This window comes from Strongylocentrotus purpuratus, unplaced genomic scaffold (genome assembly GCF_000002235.5).
Source record: "Strongylocentrotus purpuratus isolate Spur 01 unplaced genomic scaffold, Spur_5.0 spur5_scaffold_17, whole genome shotgun sequence".
In the NCBI taxonomy this organism is placed as follows: Eukaryota; Metazoa; Echinodermata; class Echinoidea; order Camarodonta; family Strongylocentrotidae; genus Strongylocentrotus; species Strongylocentrotus purpuratus.
The window spans coordinates 14242045-14267499 of NW_022145602.1; the positions used below are offsets into that span (position 1 = coordinate 14242045).

The 25455-nt window shown below is 40.2% G+C and overlaps 2 protein-coding genes across 3 annotated transcripts in view; one reads left to right on the top strand and one right to left on the bottom strand.

Moving 5' to 3' along the window:
- Positions 1–15021, top strand: part of LOC100889073 (cryptochrome-1) — a 38459-nt gene extending 23438 nt beyond the window's left edge. For both annotated transcript variants that reach the window (XM_030987768.1, XM_030987769.1), the window contains exons 5-12: positions 627–802; positions 2334–2434; positions 3532–3672; positions 5530–5697; positions 6540–6680; positions 7188–7345; positions 9493–9686; positions 11964–15021. In XM_030987768.1, coding sequence (XP_030843628.1) covers positions 627–802; positions 2334–2434; positions 3532–3672; positions 5530–5697; positions 6540–6680; positions 7188–7345; positions 9493–9686; positions 11964–12088 — 1204 coding nt within the window. In that variant the 3' untranslated portion in view covers positions 12089–15021. The remainder of the gene's footprint in view (positions 1–626; positions 803–2333; positions 2435–3531; positions 3673–5529; positions 5698–6539; positions 6681–7187; positions 7346–9492; positions 9687–11963) is intronic.
- LOC105446152 (tripartite motif-containing protein 45-like) lies at positions 14756–23776 on the bottom strand. The gene is made up of 4 exons (XM_030988235.1): positions 23033–23776; positions 21972–22610; positions 21297–21446; positions 14756–14845 (listed from the first exon to the last, which is right to left on the bottom strand). Exons 1-4 carry the CDS (start codon positions 23666–23668, stop codon positions 14756–14758), a joined length of 1515 nt encoding a protein of 504 aa, XP_030844095.1. The 5' UTR covers positions 23669–23776.
- Between the last annotated feature and the right edge of the window lie 1679 nt (positions 23777–25455).

Genomic DNA, 25455 nt, shown 5'->3' on the forward strand with positions numbered 1-25455 from the left:
TATAACCACCCTTTTGGTTTTTGGCATGGTAAAATGCATACAATATTAAAGTGAATTAGACTGTGCATCATTCTTCCCTGTGCATACCCATCTACCTTGAAGGCAATTGGAATGTAATCAGGCGGGACTGCACTACTTGTAGCTACTTGCGCCCTCTATACAGCCAACAATGCCTAAGCGGTACCCGTTGATACCCAATGGTCCCCTATAGACAAGTGATCTCATATTTCAAATATTCACAACTTCCTTATTATTATTTCAAACTTTTTTCTTTCATACTAATGAACTTGATACAAAGCTTGGATTACCTTTTAATAAGGTTGGATAGCATACCCATCTATCTTGAAGGCAACTGGAATGTAATCAAGCGGGACTGCACTACTTGTAGCTACTTGCGACCTCTATACAGTCAACAATGCCTAAGCAGTACCCCTTGATACCCCATGGTCCCCTATGGACTAAAGTGGTCTCATATTTCAAATATTCACAACTTTCTTATTATTGGTACAATTTATTCAAACTTTTTGCCATTCTAGTATTTTTCTTCTTTCATACTAATGAAGGAACTTGATACAAAGCTTGGATTTCCCTTTAGTAATTGACTCCTTTTTCCTACTCATATGCAGCATCATCGAGAAGAACGGAGGCACACCACCCATCACGTACTCCATGTTCATGGAATGCGTGACGGAGATCGGGCACCCGCCACGCCCTATGCCTGATCCTATCCTCACCAAAGTCAACATGAAGATTCCGTCAGACTTTGAGGAGCGCTGCGCCCTTCCCAGTCTAGAAGTGATGGGTGAGTGCACGTTTGGCTTGGTATCTGATGCTGTTGATGATGATGTTGCTGATGATGATGTTACTGATGATGATGCTGGTGATGATGATGTTGCCGATGATGATGCTGGTGATGATAATGTTGCTGATGATGACGCTGGTGATGATGATCAGGGATGTCGCTCTGCAGGCTAAAGCCTGAATTCAGGCCCTAGCAATTTTTATGTTTTGGGGGCCACATTTCTAGGCTTTTTGTGAACAAAGTAGGTAGTTTTAAAAGATTTCAGGCCCACTTATGTATTCTAACTGGTAACCCATGATGATAATGCTAGCAATAAGACAGAGTTCATTGTTATTATGGTCATAGTGAATTTGTGATGAGTTAATGTTGTGATATTGGTGGGGGAGGTGCATGTACCGTATTTGTCGGCGTAAAGGCCGCAGTATTTTTGGAAAAGAAAATATCAAAAAGTTAGGGTGCGGCCTATGCGGCGAAAGAGTAAAAAAAAAAAAATTTGCAAGTCAAAATCATGACACAGCACGAATTTGTACATATGGGACAACAATGAAAGGTGATGGACATTTCTAGAATAATTGTCTAGAATAACACATGTCTTACCGACCATTATGTGTTATATTTATTAAATGAAGGGCAAAGTTTTGCCAATCTCGTAAATAAAATTCAAAACTTACCAACCAAACTCAACTGGTAGATCTAGATTTAAGTTTTTGCCGTAGCTAAAGCCTCTCTATCGCGTGAGCAAACCTATGGCGCAATGCATAAGAGAGAGGCTCAATGTATAGATTAGAAAAAAACTGCAAGCTGTAGTATCAGTGCATGATGGCCGAGCGGTCCAAGGCGGCGATTTTGGTCACATCAACATTTGTATGGAAGGGTTCAAATACAGCCACCAACAATTTTTTTTTTTTTTTTTTAATTTCAAAATCGGGGGTGCGGCCTTATCGCCGGCAAATACTGTATGTAAGAAGATGATACATCATAGTCATACCTGTGGTGATCAATGATCCTGATGATGATTATGTTGATGCTGGTATTATTATGATATCATCATCATCATCATCATCATCATAGTGACTGTGATGAGGGCGATGGTGGTGATTTTCATGATACGTGTACATGTACTTTGTGATACTGGTCTTGTTATTAATAGTATAAGTGGTGTAAGTGACGACGACGATGATGATGATGATGATAATAAGAATGATTAGGATAGTATTGGCGATTACCTTATCGATAAATCGTGGTTCTTTTCTCTTCTCTTCTCTCTCTCTCTCTCTTTCTGTCTGTGTTGATCTCATTTGTGCTTTGACTGATTAACATTTTCTCTTTCTCTTGCTCTCTCCATGGTTGTCCCTCTTTTTTTTCTCCTTCTCCTTCCGTCTGTCTCTGATTATCTTTTTAATTTCTTGTAATACCACCTCACTGTCTCTCTCTTTCTTTCCATTTCTCTCGTGCTCTCCATCTTGGCGTCACCTGTACCTTCCCTTCGCTTCCTCCTCCTTACACTCTCTGTCATCCTCAATGCATCCAGGAGTAAACATGGAGTGCACGGAGCAGGAGAAGAAGGTGTGGAAAGGGGGCGAGACCCGGGCCTTAGAACTCTTCAGGGTCAGGATCCTTCACGAGGAAGAGGTAAGCCTGGGGTGTTTCACAAAGATCCAAAGTTGAATTTAGCTCTAAAGTTGGACTTAACATTTATGGAAAGCCATTAGCATCTATGAAAATATTTTGTAAAAGTTATGTTAAAAGGCATAGAACATTGATTCAAATCATTCATGTTTTCTTTTATCAAGGAGATTTCATGTTCTTGATGTGGAATTTATAAAGAGTCTAAAGTACTTGAATTTTCGCTTTTGAATATATTTTTTTTAAGGCTACAAATGGCTCTCCATAATTTTTATGTTAAACTTAGAGTTAAGTTCAACTTAGGACCTTTGTGAAACAACCCCCTGGAAGATGGGATGAAACGAATTCACATTCTAGGAAGCATGTTTTACAGTCAATCCTGCCTTAGTGGCCGCCTCTCTATAAAGACCACCAGTCTATAATGGCTATGTACGGTTAACTCTGCAGAAGTCGAAGCGGTTGGAAGTGCAAAAAATCGACACATACATGTAACTTTAACAAATTTGAAAATATTCCACTGTATGATTCTCTCTGATATTGAACTGTCAAGACATGTACCTTGACTGCTTGCAAACTTAACATAAGTTTACTATATATACGGTACACAACACTTTCTGGATTTACACATAGTGTTCAGTTCAGGATTGAAGTTAGAATTTGATTACTTTTTGAAAAGGACCACAAAGTAAGTGTTGCTGGAGCATGCGTATTTAAATATGGTCATATTTAAAAAATGTGCATACAGGAAGAATAGGTCGTTTTCGTTATGTAACAAAATTTATACTTCTTGCTTCGAATTACAAATTATTTCATTCACATGTTACAAATAATTGTATTTCAATATTCTCAATGCAAATTGCGTATATATAAAGTGTTGTTTTGTAGTACAAGCTATAATATTTGTCCTACCTCGCAACAATTACATTCTGATTTTTGAGTTACATTTATTTGTAACATGTGAATCAAATAATTTGTATCAATGCGCTTCACAAAGGCATATGCATATATTTAGTAACATTACAAAATTGCCTAATTGGTGTAAAACTAGGATAGATTTAAATGAATCCAGTCTGAATTTCCGTCTTTTGTTATGTGTCTTCCAGGCCTTTAAGGGGGGCTATTGTCTACCAAACCAGTATATGCCAGACCTGTTGGGTACACCAAAGAGCTTGAGTGCGTACCTGCGTTTTGGGTGCCTGTCGGTGAGGAGGTTCTATTGGAAGATCCATGATACTTACTCAGAGGTGAGATCTGTTTCTCTCTTTCCCCTTTAACCCTTACTGTACTGGGCTATTTCGAGCACTCTCTGACTGGGGGGGGCCTGGGAGGCCCCCCCCCCTATGATCTCGGTCGTCGAATGTCCGATGAACGCGAAAATTTGCATGTTTGTAGATATTTACGTAAGGAACAAGATGGTATAATTAGTTTTTTCTTAATATGCAAATTTTTGTCGTTATAGCCTAATTAATTATGCAAAATGCTAATTTTATACATTTTACAGAAAACTCTACATATTTGTCAGTAGACTTGTGAAGAATCTTGAAAATGTATTGAACAAATGTTTCCTTCATCTCAAATTCATGAGGTTTCATTATTTTTATGATATTTGAAAATGCATAGGTTAATTTGCATAAATTATGAATATGCAAATTACACATTCATGAATATCTAATCTGGAAATATACAGGGAACTAGAATCATTACAAAAATTGTCAGACTCCACTTTTGTAATGTTGAAACTCAATATTCATATGAAACTTCTTTTCTAACACAAAATAAATATTTGATGGAATTAATAATGATAATTTATGCAAATTTGATGCGATTTTCAACTTTTTATTTTCTTATGTATTTCATTGTTTTTTTATTTGTTATTATATCTATTGTTTTATTTCTAATGTATTCTTTTGTTCTGAAATACATCAAGTTACTTTAAGAAACATATAAAAGCAATTTGATATCAATTCATATCTTCACATTTCTGCTTGTACATAAATATATGCAATTATAGCACTTTTTTGATGACATGCGCATACTAATTGTTATGTAACATCTTGCAGGTATATCCGATTTCGACAAAAATGGTATCAAAATGTGCGTAAGACTTGAGGGAAAAAAGTCATGAAACGACAATTCGAAATTCCGAGCGGTTGCGGCGCGATCTCCGAAAATGTCGAGGGGGGGGGGGGGCCTCCCAGGCCCCCCCCCCCCCAGTACAGTAAGGGTTAAAGATGTTTAGAAGCGGGGCTCTCGTGAGGCCTGTCTTCATCAGCTCGAAATTGCCAAATATCCCGCTATTTGAACTATCTCGATGGCAAATTATCCAGTTAATTCGTGTCTTCATAATACATTACATTTGTAATGTGCTTAATACCAATGTTTCTAAGCGCAAGAAAAAGAAGAAAGGAAAAGGAAGGAAAAGTTGCAGCTCGAAGTTGCAATTAGCGGGATATTTGGTCAAGATAATCATCCTAAGATACCTTAGTCTAGTTTGCAAAATATCCCGCTATTTGTCCGGTGCGTCTTCACCAGCCCGGAGACTCGCACTACGCGCAAACGCTTAGCAAAATATCTCGAGCTAATTTCTCAAGCTTGAGTTTCAAGTTTCGAGCTTGAGTTTCAAGTTTTGAGGTCAAGTCTCAAGGTGATGAAGACGCGATTTGTATCTTTGGGATTATTTCCATATCAGAAATAGCAGGTTATTTGGCAATCTCGAGCTGATGATGACAGGCCTATGGGGAATTCAACACGGGTGTTGTCAATCACCAGGATTAGCCTTCAGTTTTATGACCAACTGGCCTCATGTAATGCTTTGGATTTTTGGAAATTCCTTCCTAACAGGTACCCATTCACTTCACCTGGGTGAAGAATGGCAAATGTAGATTAATGTCTTGCCGCAGGACATTAGTGCCAAGTTGAGACTTGAACTGCGAGCTCTGTGATCCACAGTCTGGTGACATGTCCACTAGACCACAAGACCTCTACATTCTAACATACAGACTTCCAAGTTTTCATAAGTTTATTAAACGTTTTGTTCGGTGACGTAGGGCTCCTTTTAAATTTTGAATAACAACAACTCTCTTGCATTCTTTGACTCACAGCTGAAGAAGGAGGTGTCACCATCCCACCTCACGGCCCAGGTGATCTGGAGGGAGTACTTCTACACCATGTCCGTAGGCAACATACACTTCAACAAGATGAAAGAGAACCCAATCTGTCTCAATATTGAGTGGAAGGAAGACGATGAGAAGCTCAAGGCATGGACAGATGTGAGTCTGGGGGGGGGGGGGGGGGCTGAAAGACGGTTTTGAAATTTTTGAGTGAGAGCAACTGTTCTGTAGGGTAAAGAGTTTTGAAAGAGCGTTGAAGATGTATAGAGGACTATATCTGCACCTTGTCTGTAGGCAATATCCACTTTGACAAGATGAAAGATAACCCAATCTGTCTCAATATTGAGTGGAAGAAACATGATGAGAAACTCAAGGCATGGACAGATGTGAGTTTGGGGGCTTGATGACGTTTTTGAAATGTACGAGTGAGAGCACATTTAAACGTTAGCAGTGTCCTAGTATTCAAATTATGCAAGGAAACTTGTTTACTATCACTGTCGGCCACTATTGAGTGACTGACTGACTTTTTTTTCTTCTTTCGTAATAACAAACATAAAATGAGCTGTAAAGGGTACATGAGCATATGTCTACATCAATAACCCATTTCTTGCAATGGCCAGAAATTAAACTGATTGAATCTTTGCCCAGCACAAAACGTATGACTATTCGGTAAAAGGGTCTGAAAATCAGAATATTTAATTATGGTAAACGACCGCGATCGCTATATTCGATTCTACAAAAAACAGTTGTTTTTTCCCCACAAAAAGACATTTTCAAGCCCTTTTGGTTTGAGGGAGGTTCTAAATTAGTATTCTATTTCAAATGCTGTTGGAATTTAATCTTTTCATTTTTTTGGGCCTGAAATTTGACATAATACCTGAAACACGACCACAAAAGTGGAAGGGTATTTGTCTTCATGTCAACTGCAAATATACTCATCTGCGCTTTGGTTGACAAATTCTTGTATCTTTTTAAAATCCTCCATTGCCATGGTAATATAGGGTCGTACAGGGTATCCATGGATTGATGCCTGCATGAAACAACTCAAATACGAGGGCTGGATTCACCAGGTCGGTAGGCATGCCACCGCTTGTTTCCTCACTCGTGGAGATCTCTGGATCAGTTGGGAAGATGGATTACAGGTAAGTCTGTGATTTCATTCCATTTCTATTTTCAGTTTGAATTTGAATTTCCTTTCCAATTCCATTTGCAATTTCAATTTCAATTCAACTTCCGTTTCCATTTCCATTTACAATTTCATTTTCATTTTCAATTCCATTTCTGATTTCAATTTTAATTCCAATTTTAAATCCAGTACCAATTTCAATTCTAGTTCTAATTCCAATTCATATTCCATTTTCAATTCCAACTCCAATTTCAATAAACAACAACCCACACAACTACCTGCCTTGGCAATCACATCATAAATGTATTCCTAGAAAACCACCTGTCCTCCTAGGGTCAAGTAGCCCTAGGACAACAGCCTCCCTGAACAACTTCCCTGGAATCCTATCAGAGGCAATTACCCCTCTTTGGCAGCAACACCTCTAAAATAAAGTTCTTTTCTCTCAGGATTACTGTTTATTGAGCAAGCTTTGTAGCTCCATTCTAGTCTAACATCTGTCACTATCATCTGTCTCCTTGATCAGGTGTTCGACAAGTACCTCTTGGATGCTGACTGGAGTATCTGTGCAGGAAACTGGATGTGGATCTCTAGCTCTGCCTTTGAAAAGTTCTTGCAGTGTCCCAACTGCTTTTGTCCAGTTCGGTATGGCCGCAGGATGGACCCTACGGGTGAATATGTCAGGTTTGTTCCTTTTCCTTCTTAAAAAAAATCTTCTTCTTCTCCTTCTCCTTTATTTGCTGCTTCTTCTTCTTCTCCTTATCTTCTTCTTCATTGGGCAGTTTTCTCAAGGGATCAGATTCATTTATATGATCACAGGTTTGTTCCTTTTCCATCTTTAAAAAATTCTCTTCTCCTCCTCCTGCTTCTTCTTCTTCATTGGGCAATTTTCTCAAGGGACTTCTACTTTTGCATAGTCATCAGATTCATTCATATAATCACACGTTATGCAGTCAAAGCCAGCAGTTCAGAATCGTAAAGCTGCTGAAAATATGACCTTCCATAGGTTTTGTACACGTTAGACAGAGATGCCAACTAGTACGGATTTCCCGTAATTTCTACGGGAAATTGGCCGATTACGGGCGGTACGATTTTCATACCATAAATCCCGGATTTTGCCGATTTTCAAAATTAGCACTTAAAGGTTTAGCACATACTTTTGACTATTGCAGCGCAGCCATCCTTGAATCCATGCATAGAAATCCCATAGGGCTTCCGATTGGACAATTTGTTATCTAGCACACCCCTTTCACAGTGCAGGTGCATACATGTGTGTCTTTGTATATTCTGACTGTGTACGTGTGTGCGTGTGTGCCCAGCAGAGAAAGACAGCTTCGCGAGCGGGGGCCGGGTGAAATACCTCTCTTGGCCGCGCCGCTACCGCGCGGCCAGCGCCAGGCCTTGCTACACTAGCGCCGTGTACACTGTCGGATTTCTCACAGGCTGTCACAGTGTTCGTCGATTTTCGTCGACAATCTGAACTCATGTTGGTTGGATTTATATATCAATCATCATGTCTTCCACAACTAAGAAGCGTGGCAAGAAGTTACAGACTTTTAAAGAAGAATACAGTAAGAAATGGAAATGCATCGTTCCTTCAAAGAAAAGCCTGAATCATGCTAGGTGGTTATGTTGGCTAATATGAACATGTGCAAGAATTCTGCAAAAGACTACACGTGTAGCAACATAAAGACATTTTGTGATTGTGAGGGAGTTCATCCAACCTTTCAACAGAACACTTTCAATGTGGAGTTGACAGCAACTAATGAGCTTACAGGTGCAAGAAGGCTGCAAAAGACTATAGCATCATATCAGAACATGTGATTGTGAGGGAGTTCATCTAACCTTTCAACAGAACACTTTCAATATGGAGTTGACACCAACTTATGAACTTACATGTGCAAGGACGCTGCAAAAGACTATAGTAACATATCAAGACATTTTGTCATGAGTTCATCCAGTCTTTCAGTAGAATACTTTCAATATGGAGTTACATGCACATGTAACACCAACTAATGAACAGGTATGTTACTTTTATTTAACTTGTTGTGCTATCGCGCTTGCCTGCGGGAGCTGCGCTTGCCAGCGTGCAGAAAAATTTGCGTCGCGCAGAAAATTACTGATTTTGTCTCCAAATTACTGATTTTTAGCCTTATGATTACTGATTTGTGGTCTGAAAGGTTGGCATCCCTGGTTAGACAGAGAATCGTCGTTTGGTCTACAATCAGTTCGTCTACTACCCAATTAATCTATTCCCATTTGGTCTATACCCAGCCTGTCTACTATCCACATGGTCTAATAATCATTTCCTGACTTATCATTTGGTCTCCAATTAGTTTACTAACGTATGGAATTTAGACTAAGTGAGCAATAGACCAAATGTGGTTAGGAGAATTTAGAACACATCAGTAAATTTGGCCTGTATACAGAGCATCTTATAATGAAAAAGCCTAGAAATAGCATATCATCATATTTAATAGTTTCGGTATTAGCTGTTTGTACATGTATAAATTCAGATTACTGTAAACTCCGTTATTTTATGCGCGATTAATTTTTCGCGATGAGCGACCCCAAACCATATTAGCTGGTTCTTAAATCCGCGTTGCACCAAATTTAGCCCGTTCAGAACACGCATAAGAGGTCATGTCTATATTTTTGCGGGTTCTAAAATTTGCGGACACCAACTTTAGCGCGAAATTCACGAAAATTATTGTACCGCAAATATTTCTGCGTTTACAGTATCATATTACCACTCTACAATTTGGAAATTAAAGGGGTGTATGTATGTCATAATTTGCAACCAAAGTTTCAAATATGATTTCTTTATGTAGGCGATACCTTCCAGTCTTGAAGGACATGCCGATCCGATACCTCTTTGAACCATGGAAGGCACCAAGAGCAGTGCAAGAAAGGGCAAAATGTATCGTGGGGAAGGACTACCCGATGCCGGTCGTGGAACACAAGTCAGCTTCAGCAGCCAACCACGAACAGATGGAGAAAGTCGTCAACAAGCTGAGAGACACGGGTGAGAAGAATGGAAAAGTGGAAAGAAGATGTAAAGGGTAGATATATAAGTGGACGGAAGGATGGACGGAAGGATGGATGAATAAATATGGATAGGCTGATGGGGATATTGTCAATACCATCAACAATAATTTCATGAGAAAAATCAGGCGGATATAATAAAAAGTGTGTACTTTTGTAAACAAATTGTATAGATATATTGATAGGTCGATATATACATGTAGATAGATAGGTAGGTTGGTGGGTTGGTGGGTAGGTGGGTAGTTCGGTGGATGGGTGGGTGTTTTGGAAGGTAGGTAGGTTGGTGGGTGGGTAGGTGAGTGGGTAGGTTGGTAGGTGGGTGGGTGGGTGTTTTGGTGGGTAGGTAGGTGGGTGGGTAGCTCAGTAGGAAGGTAGGTGGGTGGGTGGTTGATTTGGTGGGTAGGTAGGTGGGTGGGTGTTTTGGTGGGTAGGTAGGTGGGTGGGTAGGTAGGTAGGTGGGTAGGTGGGTGGGTAGGTGGGTAGGTAGGTTGGTGAATGGGTATGTGAGTGGGTAGGTTGGTAGGTAGGTGGGTGGGTAGCTCAGTAGGAAGGTAGGTGGGTGGGTGGTTGATTTGGTGGGTAGGTAGGTGGGTGGGTGTTTTGGTGGGTAGGTAGGTGGGTGGGTAGGTAGGTGGGTGGGTAGGTAGGTAGGTGGGTAGGTGGGTGGGTAGGTAGGTGGGTAGGTAGGTGGGTGGGTGTTTTGGTGGGTAGGTAGGTGGGTGGGTAGGTGGGTGGGTGAGTGGGTAGATGGGAGGGTAGGTGGGTGGGTAGGTAGGTGGGTGGGTGGGTGTTTTGGTGGGTAGGTAGGTGGGTGGGTAGGTAAGTAGGTGGTTGGGTGATTTGGTGGGTAGGTAGGTGGGTGTTTTGGTGGGTGTGGGTAGCTCAGTTGGAAGGTAGGTGGGTGGGTGGGTGATTTTGTGGGTAGGTAGGTGGGTGTTTTGGTGGGTGTGGGTAGCTCAGTTGGAAGGTAGGTGGGTGGGTGGGTGATTTTGTGGGTAGGTAGGTGGATAGGCAGGTAGGTAGGTGGGTGGGTGAGTGGGTAGATGGGAGGGTAGGTGGGTGGGTAGGTAGGTGGGTGGGTGATTTTGTGAGTAGGTAGGTGGGCGGGTAGGTAGGTAGGTACGTGGATGGGTGAGTGGGTAGATGGGAGGGTAGGTGGGTGGGTAGGTAGGTGGGTGGGTGATTTTGTGAGTAGGTGGGTGGGCGGGTAGGTAGGTAGGTACGTGGATGGGTGAGTGGGTAGATGGGAGGGTAGGTGGGTGGGTAGGTAGGTGGGTGGGTGATTTGGTGGGTTGGTAGGTGGGTGCGTTGGTAGGTGGGTGGGTGAGTGATTTGGTGGGTAGGTAGGTGGGTGTTTTGGTGGGTTAGTAGGAGGGTGGGTAGGTAGGTGGGTGGGTGAGTGGGTAGGTGGGAGGTAGGTGGGTGGGTAGGTAGGTAGGTAGGTGGGTAGGTAGGTGGGTGGGTAGGTAGGTGGGTGGGTGAGTGAGTGGGTAGGTGGGAGATAGGTGGGTGGGTAGGTAGGTAGGTAGGTTGGTTTGTAGGTGGGTTGGTAGATGGGTTGGTGGGTGGGTAGGTTGGTAGGTATGTCGGGGCTGGGGGCAGGTAGGTGGGTAGGAAGGTCGTTTGGTGGGTAGGTTGGTGGGTGGATAGGTAGGTAGGTGGATGGGTAGGTGGGTATGTAGTTAGGTAGGTGGGTGGTTGGGTAGGTATGTAGATGGTTGGGTAGGTAGGTAGGAGGGTTGGTGTTTTGGTGGGTACGTAGGTGGGTGTGTTGGTTGGTAGGTAGGTGGGTTGGTGGGTGGGTAGGTTGGTAGGTGGGTGGATAGGAGGATAGGTGGTAGTTGGGTTAGTGGTTATGTAGGTAGGTAAGGGGGTGGGTAGTTAGGTTGGTGGGTGGGTAGGTATGTGTGTTGGAGGGTGGGTAGGTAGGTGGGTGGGTGGGTAGGTAGGTTGTTGGGTTGGTGGGTGATTGGGTTGGTAGGTAGGTGGGTGGGTGGGTAGGTAGGTAGATGGGTGGGTAGGTGGGTGTGTAGGTTGGTAGGTAGGTACTTTGTAGGTTGGTAGGTTGATACTAGGTAGGTTGTGGTAGATAGGTAGGTAAGTAGTTCGGGGTATGTGGGTAGTTTGGTCGGTTAGAGTTCGGTAGGTAGGTGGGTAGGTTGGTTGTTAGATAGGTAGGTAGTAAGATAGATAGATGGAGCTAAGAGGAACTAAACCTAAATTTTAAACTTGATACCCTCTTTTCTTATTTTTTCAGGCATCGTCCACTGTGCACCGTCAACCCAAAGGGAAGTGCGGGAGTTTGTGTGGTTACCGGAGAAAATGGCGGGCGGTGGATCGTGTCGAGCCGACCAAAACTGCGAGGGTATCCTTGGGCTGTAATCCAGATGCCCTAAATTAGAAACGGGTCCATAAAAGACCATGCACTGGTGTCTTGCACTGTTGTGTAACTATGTTTATCTGTTACGACACATTTGTTGGTATCAGTATAGCACATTAATGGTGTTCGTATAATTGTACAGCCTAGTCCGCTGGTGATGAAGTTGGTGCGAATTTTGTGCTTTTGTTTTTGTCTACCTGACTGCTGAGACAGCTAGAGCAGTCACACCTGAACAGATACACTGCCCAAATTCGATATGAAAGGCAGTCATTAGAGACATGCCGTCTATATATGCAGGTTCTCTTTCACACATGTTTCACTGTTAAAAGAACACAGTCATTGGAAACAAAAGGCTGGAGAGACTGATGGTCTTTATATGCAGGTTCTCTCTAACACATGTTTCACTAAGAAATATGGTCAGTTGAAACAAAAATGTGTTTTGTTAATAGACAGGTGGTCTTTCTGTACAGGTACTTGTAGTTGCTCATATGAGATGTGCCTGTTCATGTATAGTAGTTGTCTGTCGCAAAGTGACCATGATTGCCTTCATTTTTAAATAACATGATCATGAAGGCTGTTTGCAAAGGTTGATAAGTACCGGTAGCTCGTACAATTAACTAATGGCACTTTCTTGGGGAACTGGTGGCAGTTTCACACCGGCGAGGACAAGCCAGGAAGGGTGTGAACCACTAGACCCTGCAGTGACTAGTCGTAGGATGTCAGGAGTTCTGTATCGTCAATCGCCCTAAATGCTGTCACGGTGGCATGGTTTTCTGTTAGGGTTTGCTCCCTTAGCCTTAGATTTTAAAGAGAACCTAAACCACAAGGTGCATGGCAGGGACGCCAAACTCCCTGAGGTTTTGTTATACCCGCATACAATAATGATTAAGATTCATTAAAAGAATGAAGTGATTAAAAATACTCTATGTTGCGTTAAGTTCAGAGTAATAATTGAGCAAAAACCAAATACTATTTTTCAAGTACTGTATTGATTATGTCAATTCAGTGCGGTAGTGGGAGGTACTGTGAGGTAGTATGTGTCATAAGGGTAGGGTGCATGTGCCGATAAGTGCAAGTAAAAATAAATCTCTCCTAGATGTATCTGTGTAATGCGTAGGACCTTTATTGTGCGCAAGTACTTTTTTCCATCCCCACTAGCTTCACTTACAGAAAAATAAAACTGAAATCTGTCAGCAAGCCTTTATAAGCTGTCTTTACATGTATATCAGTAAAGATAAACAACTCATGGACCTGCACTGCTAGTGCTTTCTGAGAGAGTCAGCTATTGCAGATCAATGCCTTTTAAAAGGGCACAAGCACATTGACTTTGGTTTCAGACTAGGAACCTCTGCATTCGAGACAGAGCCATCCTCTTAATACAGTGCAATCTGTATTTACTAAAGACTGCGTATAAAGTGAGACACGAAAAGTGGTCTTTATAGGGAGATGGTCATTATGTACAGGATGCTTTAATATATGTTTCAATGAGAAACCATTTTCTAAGGAAACAATAAATTAGCTCTTTGTAGACAGGTGGTCTTTCTATTCAAGTGGTCGCTAATGCAGGTTTGACTGTACTAACTCCCTTTCCTGTTTTCTTATCCAGTGCTAAAAAAAATTACCTGTACAACAATATGTGTGTGTATACATGTTGTATAACTCCCAACCTTTCCAATTTGGGATCTAAAATTCCTCTCTTATGACTATGAAATCTACGTTTGGACCCCTAAATTCCTTCTCTTTTACTGAAATATTCTGTGTAAAAGCATGCAAATTGTATTGTATTCCTAATTTGGGCATTGGAGATTCAGAATTTATGCCATTGTGTTCCGTCAAATGGTTTCAGGGAGAGAAGTCTTTAAGGTAATGCTCAATGGAAAAGCACTCTTTGTGATAAGTTGATAAAGTGCAAGCAGAAAAAAAAATGTTAGTGAGACGACAAATAAAAATGAATAATGTTTTAATGTACAACAAAATTAATGGGACAGTTGGCCATAAATTTCTCATCAACTGACCCAATTACTGATTTGAGATTCATGTAGATACAGTGATCTCACAGGTTAGACATCCATAACTTTCTGATTATATTTCCACTTTCGTACAAACCTAAACCATTCTGTTTTTCTGATTTTTTTCCTGCTTTGCTTAAGCCCAAGTTATCCTAAAGGTGGATTCTTCCTGATATGTGGAGCTATGAGATTATATACTCTTCCAAAGCCCTTCTGCAGATCACACATCAATTTTTTCCTTATGCTTTATATGTTTATACAGGGTTTAAATGCTGATCACGATTGTGTATGTGTGTGCTTTTTATATTAATTACATATGTGTGCTGTGGCGATCACTAAGAAATGTACATGTACGTGTGTTTATCCAAGATTTGGAAACGTTTTCAAATGTTATCGGTGTAGAAATTTTGCAGAAATGAATATATTTTTCATAATTAATGAACAAATTAACGATTGGGCTGCTATCATCATTTCTTGGCTTCTTTTTTGAAAACCATGAGTACCAAAGCATATTTAATAATAAATTTGAACTATTTGTCCTGAAGTGCAGAAATGGTGTGTAGACAAAACACCTTTATCAATGTACAGTAAAATATGCTAAATATACTGCCAGTAAAACCCATGCCAGTAAACTAAAACTATGTGAGAGCCTACAGGATGCTACATGAATCTAATGAAGGGTACAGCAGCCTCCTTGAAGTAGGCTGTTCCTTTTGCGTTGACTGCTGAGCCTGGTTGGTGGTTCCATGTCTTTAGAAAAAGTGGTCAATTGGACCCCCATCAACAACAATGTGGTCATTTCGGTCACCCTTATGCCCCAAAATTACGATTTATATTACTTGATTTTTGTCCAAAATCGATCCCAATTTTCAGTCAGAATCAACTGATGGGTGGGGCTTGACATACAAATTGAAATCCAAAAAAAAGAAGAAAATGTACACAGACATCAGAAAAATCAATCTAATTGGAATTATTACACAGTTGTGACCGCTTTTTGATTGGTGGCTAGGGTAGTGGCTGCACTGGTTGAAAGACGTTGACCAAGAGCTGAAAACTTGGCCTTAACATTTTCTTAAAATGTATGCTGGGAGCTTTATTTCATATTTACATGTATACATGGTATTCAATACGTATGCTTGATCACCTTAACTTGTGCTTTGATTAATAATCATTATTTACGCTGCTAAATTTAGAAATAAATATTGCAGACTTCACACTTTTTAATAATAATAAGATAAACAACTCCAAAGACTATCAAGAAATCAACTCAATTCTATTTGCCTAAACAAATTATTTCAAACTATTGTAATGCTTGTGAATTTTAATAGATGATAGAGGCTGTTAAAAAATTGCCCTCAGGTTAACTTCTGCGAGGCTTTGTGACCATATCGTCCTTGTTTTCACGAAGTGACGGTAGTGAGGAAAATCGTCACGCAAAGTGAATGCATTTTGTTTTCACTACCGTCACTTTGGAAAACAGCGACGATATGTTATAATTTTTCCACTATTTTTGATTAATCCCTAATCTACAATTAAGAAAACGGGTGTTTACCTTGATAATGATATTTTGAGCTTTTAATTGTGTTCAAGTTTTTATAAATTCATCTGTATCCTTGCTGTCATAATCTTGGATAAAAATTGTGCAATCAAGTTGTATATTACTGTTGTATTTGTTAAGTATTTGTTAAACCTAAATATATATCGATCATCATTATTCTCAGTGTATATATTCATTTAACCATATTATGAGTGGTTTGTATGGTTCGATAAATGTACCGGTAGTCTTAATTGATATTGTCATGTGTTCACGATGGAATTATAAAGACAATGTATGTGTTGGAATGCTTATAACACGCGATCGTCCTTAAAAGATTTAGGAGTGTCAAGAGAACATTTATGCATTTATTGTTGATATAAATTTGAAATGTGAGTATATCCAGTCAAAGTATTTTATATTTATATCTCTAGACCCTAAAGTTTGTTTCAGATGTGTCATGGTAAACCACCGCAAAAAAAAAAGTGCTGTGGGTTTTATGTGTGAAAAATTTGAATGGCATCTGCAGGCAGCAAAGCTCCTATGCATATTCACTTAAAAATATGTTTTTCAAGATGGGAAATGCAAGGTGTATGACAGTTTACGTCATCATGGGGAAAAAAATGCATCTGTTAACTGCTGCCGATCTGAACAAGGCTTTAATCTACATTTGACACTCCATACCCAGGAAAGAAATGGGGACCTGGTAGAATGACAAAAGCCTTTTGCTAGTGATTGCCATATGCCCTCACGGTGACCATATGGTAGGAACACTCCCCAGGGAGTGGAGATGGTGCACATTGTTCATGAACGAATCTGATGACAGGGGTAATAATATCTGTGAAGTGCTTGGAGACGGTATTCGTATTAAGCGCTATATAAATCCAGGTGATTATTATTATTTGTATCCAATATGACCAAGAAAAATGGCCATACTTTCCTCTTAAGGGTATAGGCTTTACATGAAGATTTGATTGTAGCATCGCAAAAAATGTTATCATCTGACAAGTCTCTACTTGTGGTTCATATTTTCATATTCTATATCTTGAAAGAAAATATTTGTTCTGTATCCAACTTTACACAATTTTGATTTTCAAGGTAGAAGAAAAGAAATTTTCATAATTGAAATAGATTTGAAATAAGGTGATTCTTTGGGTTGTTAAATACTTCACAGAAAGGATTAATCAGGTCTCGACACTACACACTAACGGGTGTGTGGGATGATGCTTGGGCACCCAAGATTTTAGTCCGGACCCCAACATTTTAGGATGGACCCCAAAATTTGAGTCCGGACCCCCAAAATGTTGGAGATGTTACATAGGGTTTATGCATACAGACTGTAGTATACATTAGTTCAATTCGGACACCCCTATATATATATATATATAAATCTCAAGAAATTTACATCTCTTTTTTCGGGGGGGGGGGGGGAGGGGTATATAATGATATATGTATACATGTATGTATGTTCGAAGTGACCTATTATACTGTGCCTAATTCATGTGAAGTTATATAGATATTACACTGCACACAAATTATGATCAGTGCCAGTGCCTCTTTCCTTCAAATATTTGTAATGATGTTGATGAGTATGTGTTTGTTCGGAAAAATAGGGGGAGAGAAAGTTTAGAGAGAGGGAGGAAGAGAATGTGATTTTGGAGAGAGAGGAGAGCGGGGAAGGGTAGGGGGAGTGAGGGGAAGAGAAATGAAAGGGAAAAGAGAGAGAGAGAGAGAGAGAGAGAGAGAGAGAGAGTGATAAACAAGTAGAAAAGAGCGAGGGGGAAAGAATAATGAAGAGAAAAGGTGCACAGAGACAGAGAAGACAGAGGGAGAGGAAATTGGTAAAGGGAAGGAAGAGAGAAATAGGGAAAGAAGAGAGAGACTGGAACAGAAGAAAAGAGAGCAGAATGAAGGAGGAAGATTAAGAAAAAGGGAAGAGAGAGGGGGAGGTAGAAATGTTGAAAAGAGAGGGGGAGAAGGAGGGAGATGAAGAGAAAGGAAATAGATAAAGAAGACGGGGAAAAGAGAAATACTGGTAAAGGGGATGGAGAAAGAATTAAGGAGAGAGATTTGGAATTGGAAGAAAGACAGGAGAATAAGATACGTGGGCGGAAGGAGAAGAGAAAAGGAAGAGAAAGAGAGATATAAACACAGAGGGAGAGAGAGAGAGAGGGGGTAAGGGGAAGGAAGGCGGGAAGGAGTTGAAGAGATAGGGATTAAAGAGATAGAGAAGACGGAGGAAAATAGAATTAGGGAAGTATCAGCGCCACTTTTCATGGGGAGGAAGTATACACTAATTTTATTTGATTTATCATAATGTTCCTCATCATGGGACGTTATTGATTTAATGACACAGCATGAAACTCATATGGTAACGATTTTCTGTAGAGGATATTTTCTTTAGTATATTTACAAGGATAAAAAGAGAGAGGGTGGGGATCGAGGGAGAAACAAGAGAGAGATGACAGAGTGAGAGGGGAATATTTGATCTTAACAAATCTTTAATATAAATGGAGAAAGAGACGTTCACATGTACTTCATTACAATATACATACATATAAGAGAGAGAGAGAGAGAGAGAGAGAGGGGGGGGGGAGAGAGAGAGCACGATAAAGAAATATCAGGCAGATGACAAAAGTTTTAAGGACAAGCAAGCTGCGAGCCTGGGTTAACCAATTTACTTTAATTACATCGTAAAAACATCCACTTAATTATTGGCATAGTTTCAATGATAACAATTAAAAAAACTGATGGTAAATATGCATTTTTGTCCATGAGAACAAAACGAATGTTACTTCTTATTTCATTCATTGGCATAAATGAATCACTATTAACCATTTTCCAGTGATGCTTTGCAGACTGAAAATTATTTTGCTTATTGGGGACCCGGTTATTCTCTAGACAACATGAAATAATTCTGTAGATAGATATGATATAATGTCTCAATCAGCCCCATGTATAAACTTTCATTAAATAATCCTTCGTTCTTTTGAAAAGCAACAACATGCTCGTTCTGAAGCTCCTCGAGCATTAGTTAATTTGAGGTCCAAAGTTCGTCAGCGAATACAATGCTCTGTGTAACAACGAAGTTCTTTTCATTTTTCTGACTATGATTCTGTTTGTTTACTTACATTTGTCTCCAACTCCGTGTCTGGCTACACAATGGGACAGACGATAATAATAATAATGGCGGATTCTAGATCTGGTACAGAGCTCATTGTCCGTCAAGCCTGGACGCTCCCGGCTCTCCAACGTTTATCAGCGCCAAATCCATCTTCACGTGGGCACAACATGGTTACCCTGAGCTACTTGAGATAGACTACACAAAAAGTCCTTTTCAGGACTACACACCCTCAAGAAAGATTACCGAGAGTCCTTCTTCAGGACTCCTCAATCCCCTCTCTCTCTCTCTCTCTCTCTCTCTCTCTCTCTCACACACACACATGGTGCACCCGCAAGCCTGCTGTTTATTGAGATAGATAGTTACGTCCAACCGAAGTTGCTTCTGATTTGTCAGGCATTTCATGAAGCTCCATGATTTAACCTGCGGCCCATCTCGCATACGCGTAGATGCGTGTAACCAGGGGCGGATCTAGGGGGGGGGGGGGTTAGGGGTCACCCCCCCAACAGACAACAGACTGATTAAACAATCATTACAAATATTTTTTTATTTTTTTTTGGGGGGGGGGCCCTTGAAAAATCGCACCCCCCCCCCCCCTGGATCCGCCACTGTGGTTGGCCAAATTCTGAATATCGATGGCTCTGATTATTCATACGTGTAACTGGCGCAGTTTTATGTCCATGGAAATTCAACCAAGAAAGTAGAAACACACGAGGTAATAATGTGAAAGTGGCCTTTATACGCATATATATATGCCCTGTCAATACAAAATGTAAGGCTATATATATATGTCAGATAGACAGATTCAGATATGCATATAATTTTAATTAAACACTCAGCTTACTGTATATTTGTACATTTCAGCTGCCAAAAAGGTCGTATTTGGTTTGGTTGCAGAGGGAGCTACACAAATTATTTGCTTGTGAGACAATGGAGTGTCCAATTTGGAACAACAAACAATTTAAATGACATAATCATCTTTGTTTGATCGAAATATTTATGAAATATTCATAAATTTAACTATTTCTAGAAATGTCATAAATAAGAATAAGATCAATAACCATGCACTTTGAAGGCATTTGCAGTCTGAAACAGGAAATCAACTATCCCTTTAATGGGAAAATTAATACAAAGGAAAAAAATGTTCTTGGTGTGAATTTGTTTCACTTTCTACCTTATATATTTACACACTTACATATCATATTTCATTTTCAATATCACAGCTGTACTCAATTTTGCATCCAAGGGGGTAAAAGGGGCAGGAGCCCGACAAAAGTCTGCCTTGTGTGTTCATATGGGCATACTAGTCACTATGAATATGACTGACAGAGAAAGCGGACAAAATATACAGTTCCCCAGGTAGACAAAGGAACATCCCTTCACTGCTATTATGTAAAAATGTGTAGAACAGGTGTCACATGCATATTTACCTTTCTACATAATAGCAGTGAAGGGATGTTCCTTCGTCTACCTGAGGAACTGTATATTTTGTCCGTTTTCTTTGTCTGTCATGTTCATAGTGAGTATGCCTCCAGGGGGATGTTTCACAAAGACTAAGATCGACTTTAAGTTGGACTTAACTATGGTATGCCGTTCAAGCCATTGTTTGCTCTAACCATTTACTGGCATTGTTCTCTCGATCAAGGGACGTATAAATCGTGGTCACAAATCTACAGAGCTTACATTTTTTGATAGTTCATTATTGAAGGAAAAGGTATTATCTAAAGACCATCATTGAGAGACCAACAGTGAGAGAAACCAGTGGCATGAATGGCCTGCCATAGTTAAGTCCAATTTACAGTCGATCTTAGTGTTTGTGAAACATTCCCCATGTATACATGTACTTGAGAACATGCTTAAAACATATATTCAAATCTTGATTCCCAACTATGGCAAAAATATTTTATACCTCTCCACTTGAGTCATAAATGTTTCTTCATCGCCTGTCAATTATCGTACTTCTATTGTACTTTGATGTGCCGTGATCTAGTGGATCGGTGACTGAGACTGCATGTGGATCTCAAGGTTCGAGTCCCACCACGACACTAATGACCTTTTGTAAGACGTTATCAACATTTGCAACACTCGACTCAGGTGAGGTAAATGGCAGAAATTAAGTTCTTAAAATGCTAGAGCGCCATAATGGCAGCCATGCTAAAGCCGGGGTAATAATTATAAAGCGCCAAGAGTGTCAGGTTTGACAGGCATGAGCGCAGTACAAGAACCAACTCTTATTTTTGATATTTATTTATTAGTATTTATAATAACACTTACAATTTCGTGACATTAGGTCATCGAATCATTATACCACTATCTTTAGAAGTACGTGAAGAAAGTCTGTATTGGCATGGTTAAGTGCGACGCTCTTGCTATTGAACCAGTGACTTACACTTACAGTAACATCCAAAAGGGTCTGTACTGAAAGGTACCATGGAATCAAACTGGACCAATTACAATTTAACTTCTAAGAAATAGAGTCTATTTAAAGAAGCGAATGCAAGTGTTTGTGGAGTGAGAGAAACCATGCGACATAATGCATGACCTACTTTCACTTCCAGTGGACTGAACCGTCCTCTCTCCTTCAGGTTTAGACCATCAAGTTCATAGAGCCTGATCAGCACTTGTCCGGTGTTTTGATCAAAACTTGCTACATACACCCTGTCCTGCTCGTCCACGGCGTGATACAGGTGGACACCCTGTGGAGATTGTAGATACCTCCCGGAATTCCCATCCCTGTCATACACCATCACCATCCTTGGGTATTTAGTTTTCCTCAAAGAACAATTTGTGACGATCAAACCCGACTTCGTTGCAGATGTCTGGTAAGTGATTTCGTGTGTAGTTTGCACATTGTGTTTGAGTGTGTTTCCCGAGCGGTCGTAGATGGAGACATGATTTGAATGTTGAGTCATGAGAATTTCATCTGATTGACTCCTACTCAACCTTACAAAATGTCCACTGCTTGTCACTCCGGTGGTAGATTTCCGAGCGCCATTTCGAGAATACCTGTGTACCTTTGTCTGACCTGTAGATACGCACAGAGTCATGTCACTTTGAAACACAAGATCATAACATTTCATTCCGTTTGGAAATTGGGAATAATTCCAAGGTACATCTGCATCTGAACTAAAGATATCAATTTCATGTGGCTTCCGATATGTGATTGCCACTGAGTTATTGTTGTATTTTGTCATCGCTTCAAAATTGTCACGTAGACCTACACTCTTAATGTCAATGACACATGGTTTAGGTTGACTTATGAGCTGTGGTCTGACCAGTGTTTGTGGCCATTGGGACCTCTTCTCCTGGGCTTCCTCTCCTATGGTTGCTGCAGAAGTGTCATCGGAAGCGCCCTTCAGTATGCCATCTAGTGCAGGCTTAGCCTCTGTTTCTGATATATTCCCAAGGTCAAGACTGGTGTCTTCTGCAGGAGTGAACCTCTGCTTCCGTGCCTTTTCTTCTATGGCTGATGCAGAGGTTTGATCAAGAACTTCCTTTAGCAAGCCGTCGATCTCTTCGCAAAGGAACGTGTGAGCATCCAGACTGTCCGCCTCAAGACATCCTAGTCTGTCATTAGCCACCAGATCTAACGAACTAAAAATGCTCTTGATCTTCCGTTCGTCCTTCGATTTGACACTGTTGAGGGCTTCATCAAAACTACGCACCAGAGCATCGATCTTCTCAACGAGTGCACATCGGTTGTCTTCTAGTTGTTTGACCTTGGTACGACAGACCCGGCCGACATCTGCACGTAGTAGCTGAAGAGCAGTGTGTGCTTCATGACGATGTGTCTCCACAGTCTGAATGTTCTTCTCCAGTTCTGATTTCTTTGCTTTACAACGATGGAGAAGATCGCTCACCTGAAGAACGAAAGTAGTAAAGGGAAGCAAAACAAATTTGAAATTCCGATCACATTTTTTAATCACCACTGTAAAGGCCCGTTCAGGTAAGGTTGGAAACTTTATGGAGCACGGTTTGAGACAGCATACACCGTTGCTCATATAGTTGAAATATTTTATTATAATCCTTTCATGAAATGATTGAGATTATATGATTTATTTTTGTATAACGTTGATATCTCCCTAGACCGTTATAGATCTATCTCTATGATCATTACAGTCTATCAAGAATAAATCGTATTGTTACGATAAGAGGAAAGGCACAATTATTATAATTTCATTTGGCAACGGTGTACATTTGGGTAATATGTTAAGAATAATAGATATTCGAGTGAACAATATATTTAAAACCGTTCATGAATGACTGCCATTGGACTACGTACCTTAACCTGTATTTCCTTTTCGAAGTCCTCATGTGATTGTATCTTGTGATCTCGATGATCGATGATGACGCACTTGAAACAGACGCGTATCTTACAAACCTGACAGAAAATATGTTTGTTCTCTTGTCTGTGGGCGGAACATTTCTCGGAGCGGTTACCAGGTTTGAAATTTCCCTCAACGATATCATGGATAGATACGATCTCATGACCGTCGAAGAACAGCTTCAGTTGTTTGTGGCCAACGCAGCATTGATCACACATGTATGCATCGCATGTACTGCAGAAAGCGATGGCCTCTACCTGAAGGTTGCAGACAGTGCACTTTTGCCGCATCTTCAGGATGGCACTGGCCCCTCCAGACCTGGCGCGGTGGTCGTCCACGAGTCCGTTGACCGTCACATTGGGGAGGAGATCGTCGACCCGGTTTGTGGACAACTTCGTCACTGCCCTGCAGAGAGGGCAGACCATGTGATCAAGATCCTGGTGGGAAAGGTCATATTTCCGGAGACAGGGTCGACAGAAGGTATGTCCGCAAGAGGTCAAGAGGGTTGCATCGTCGAAGATACCAAGACACAGTGGACATGTCAAGCTTTGTGAAGGGTTCGGAACGTCCTCTTCGACCTGTTTCTCGGCCATTGATGTGATGTGCGCACCGGTGACCAATTAGAGAAAGCAATTCAGCCTGCACTAAATCCTGATTAAATGTTTATGAAGAGTTTGTTGTATACCTGAAGAATATATCTATATCTGCGATCTTGATGGTGATATAAACATGATATCTGCAGGCCCAACTCGATATACGTTCTGATTATTAGGGAATACTTGTACGTCACAATATAAACACGAGCCCTCTACCCAAATGTGAACGTACACAACGTCAATACTGCCTACTCTGGAAATATAAGCGCTGCGCCCTGAATCGATGCTTTATTTGTAGTAGTACTGATGGGTTTTCAAGAGAACGCCATATTAACCTTTGACTTCGATCTTATCACGTCTATTATACTGCGTGCTATTGTATTCATCTCATTCGTATTTAATAAACCAAAATTGTCCTTTCTACATACAGTATATGTGTATTGCATCCTTCAACAGTGGCGTACGTATCTATATACGTTGATAACTAACTGGGACATAATAAGCAATGCGTTAAGTATCCTAGCTTGCTTTTGCTTGCCTTTGGAAAGGCAATGGTGTCTGGTGTATGCATGGGGGTATTTACAGGCTTCAATGTTTAGGGATGATTTATAAGCATTTACCGTTAAAACACATAATGTATATATCATTATCATAATTTTGTTAATAAACTATAATTGTCATCATCGTGATTCTCTGGTATAGTCATAAGCTCGAAGTCCATTATTATTTTTGATAAAAGAGAAAATATAAAAGAAACAGAATTTAGAGTAACTTTGAACAAACCAGCGATTTGTATCACGTTTTTTGTCCATACTGTACATATTGTCGCTGTTTTCACTAAGTGACGGTAGTGAAAAAATTGCATTCACTTTGTGTGACGATTTTCCTCACTACCGTCACTTCGTGAAAACGAGGACGATATGTTAAGTGAAAATGGGAATAACTCATAGTAGTGTCACCAAAGAAGGGTGTTTTTTCCCAAACGTATATTCGTTTAAATCATGTGTACATTTTACATTTATTATGTATCTTTCTTTTGATATTTTATATGACGGATCATTGTGGTACCCCACAAATATAAGGAAATTACCTATATAACATCTTTTGCCTACTCTCTTGATAATCCCTCAACATATAGTTACTAATATAATTCTAACTTATACAAGTATATCACATCACTCGCTTGAATCCAGCTTAAGCATGCTGATTGTGTTTGTACAAGACTCATCTGCCCCCGACTAATGAATTAATTAATGAGGGTTGAAAAATTGTCAATCTGTCGGCCAATAGACGGTTTTCGTAATGTAACCAAATATATTGCATACGTCTTTGTAAAATTAGGGTGATCACACTGCCTGTGCACACAGTCTGCCCCATGCACACACACACACACACAACAGCAGTCAGTTGGTAGAAATAGCAATGTTCGTAAATTTATTTAAAAAAAACTGAACAATATTTTTAAATTTTAATTTCACATGTCTTTCAAGCATACCTTTAACTACAATTCTATGTAGTTTCATTGTTATAGGCATATGGAAAATATGTTAAATTATTAATTAGAATATTGTCTTTTCAGCCATGTGTGACATGGCCCGCTGATCGCCCATTGACTGTTAGTCTGCGTGGTGAAAATGCACGTCAATGTATAAAACTCCCCTACAAAAATGCAATATCCTCATGTGTTTCACTCATTGAATCAATTTGTTATTTACATTCAAGGTAACCACAACTGTACTGGGGTCACTAAACGTTCTTTTTCTCTGAAATTCAGTCCCTGTGGA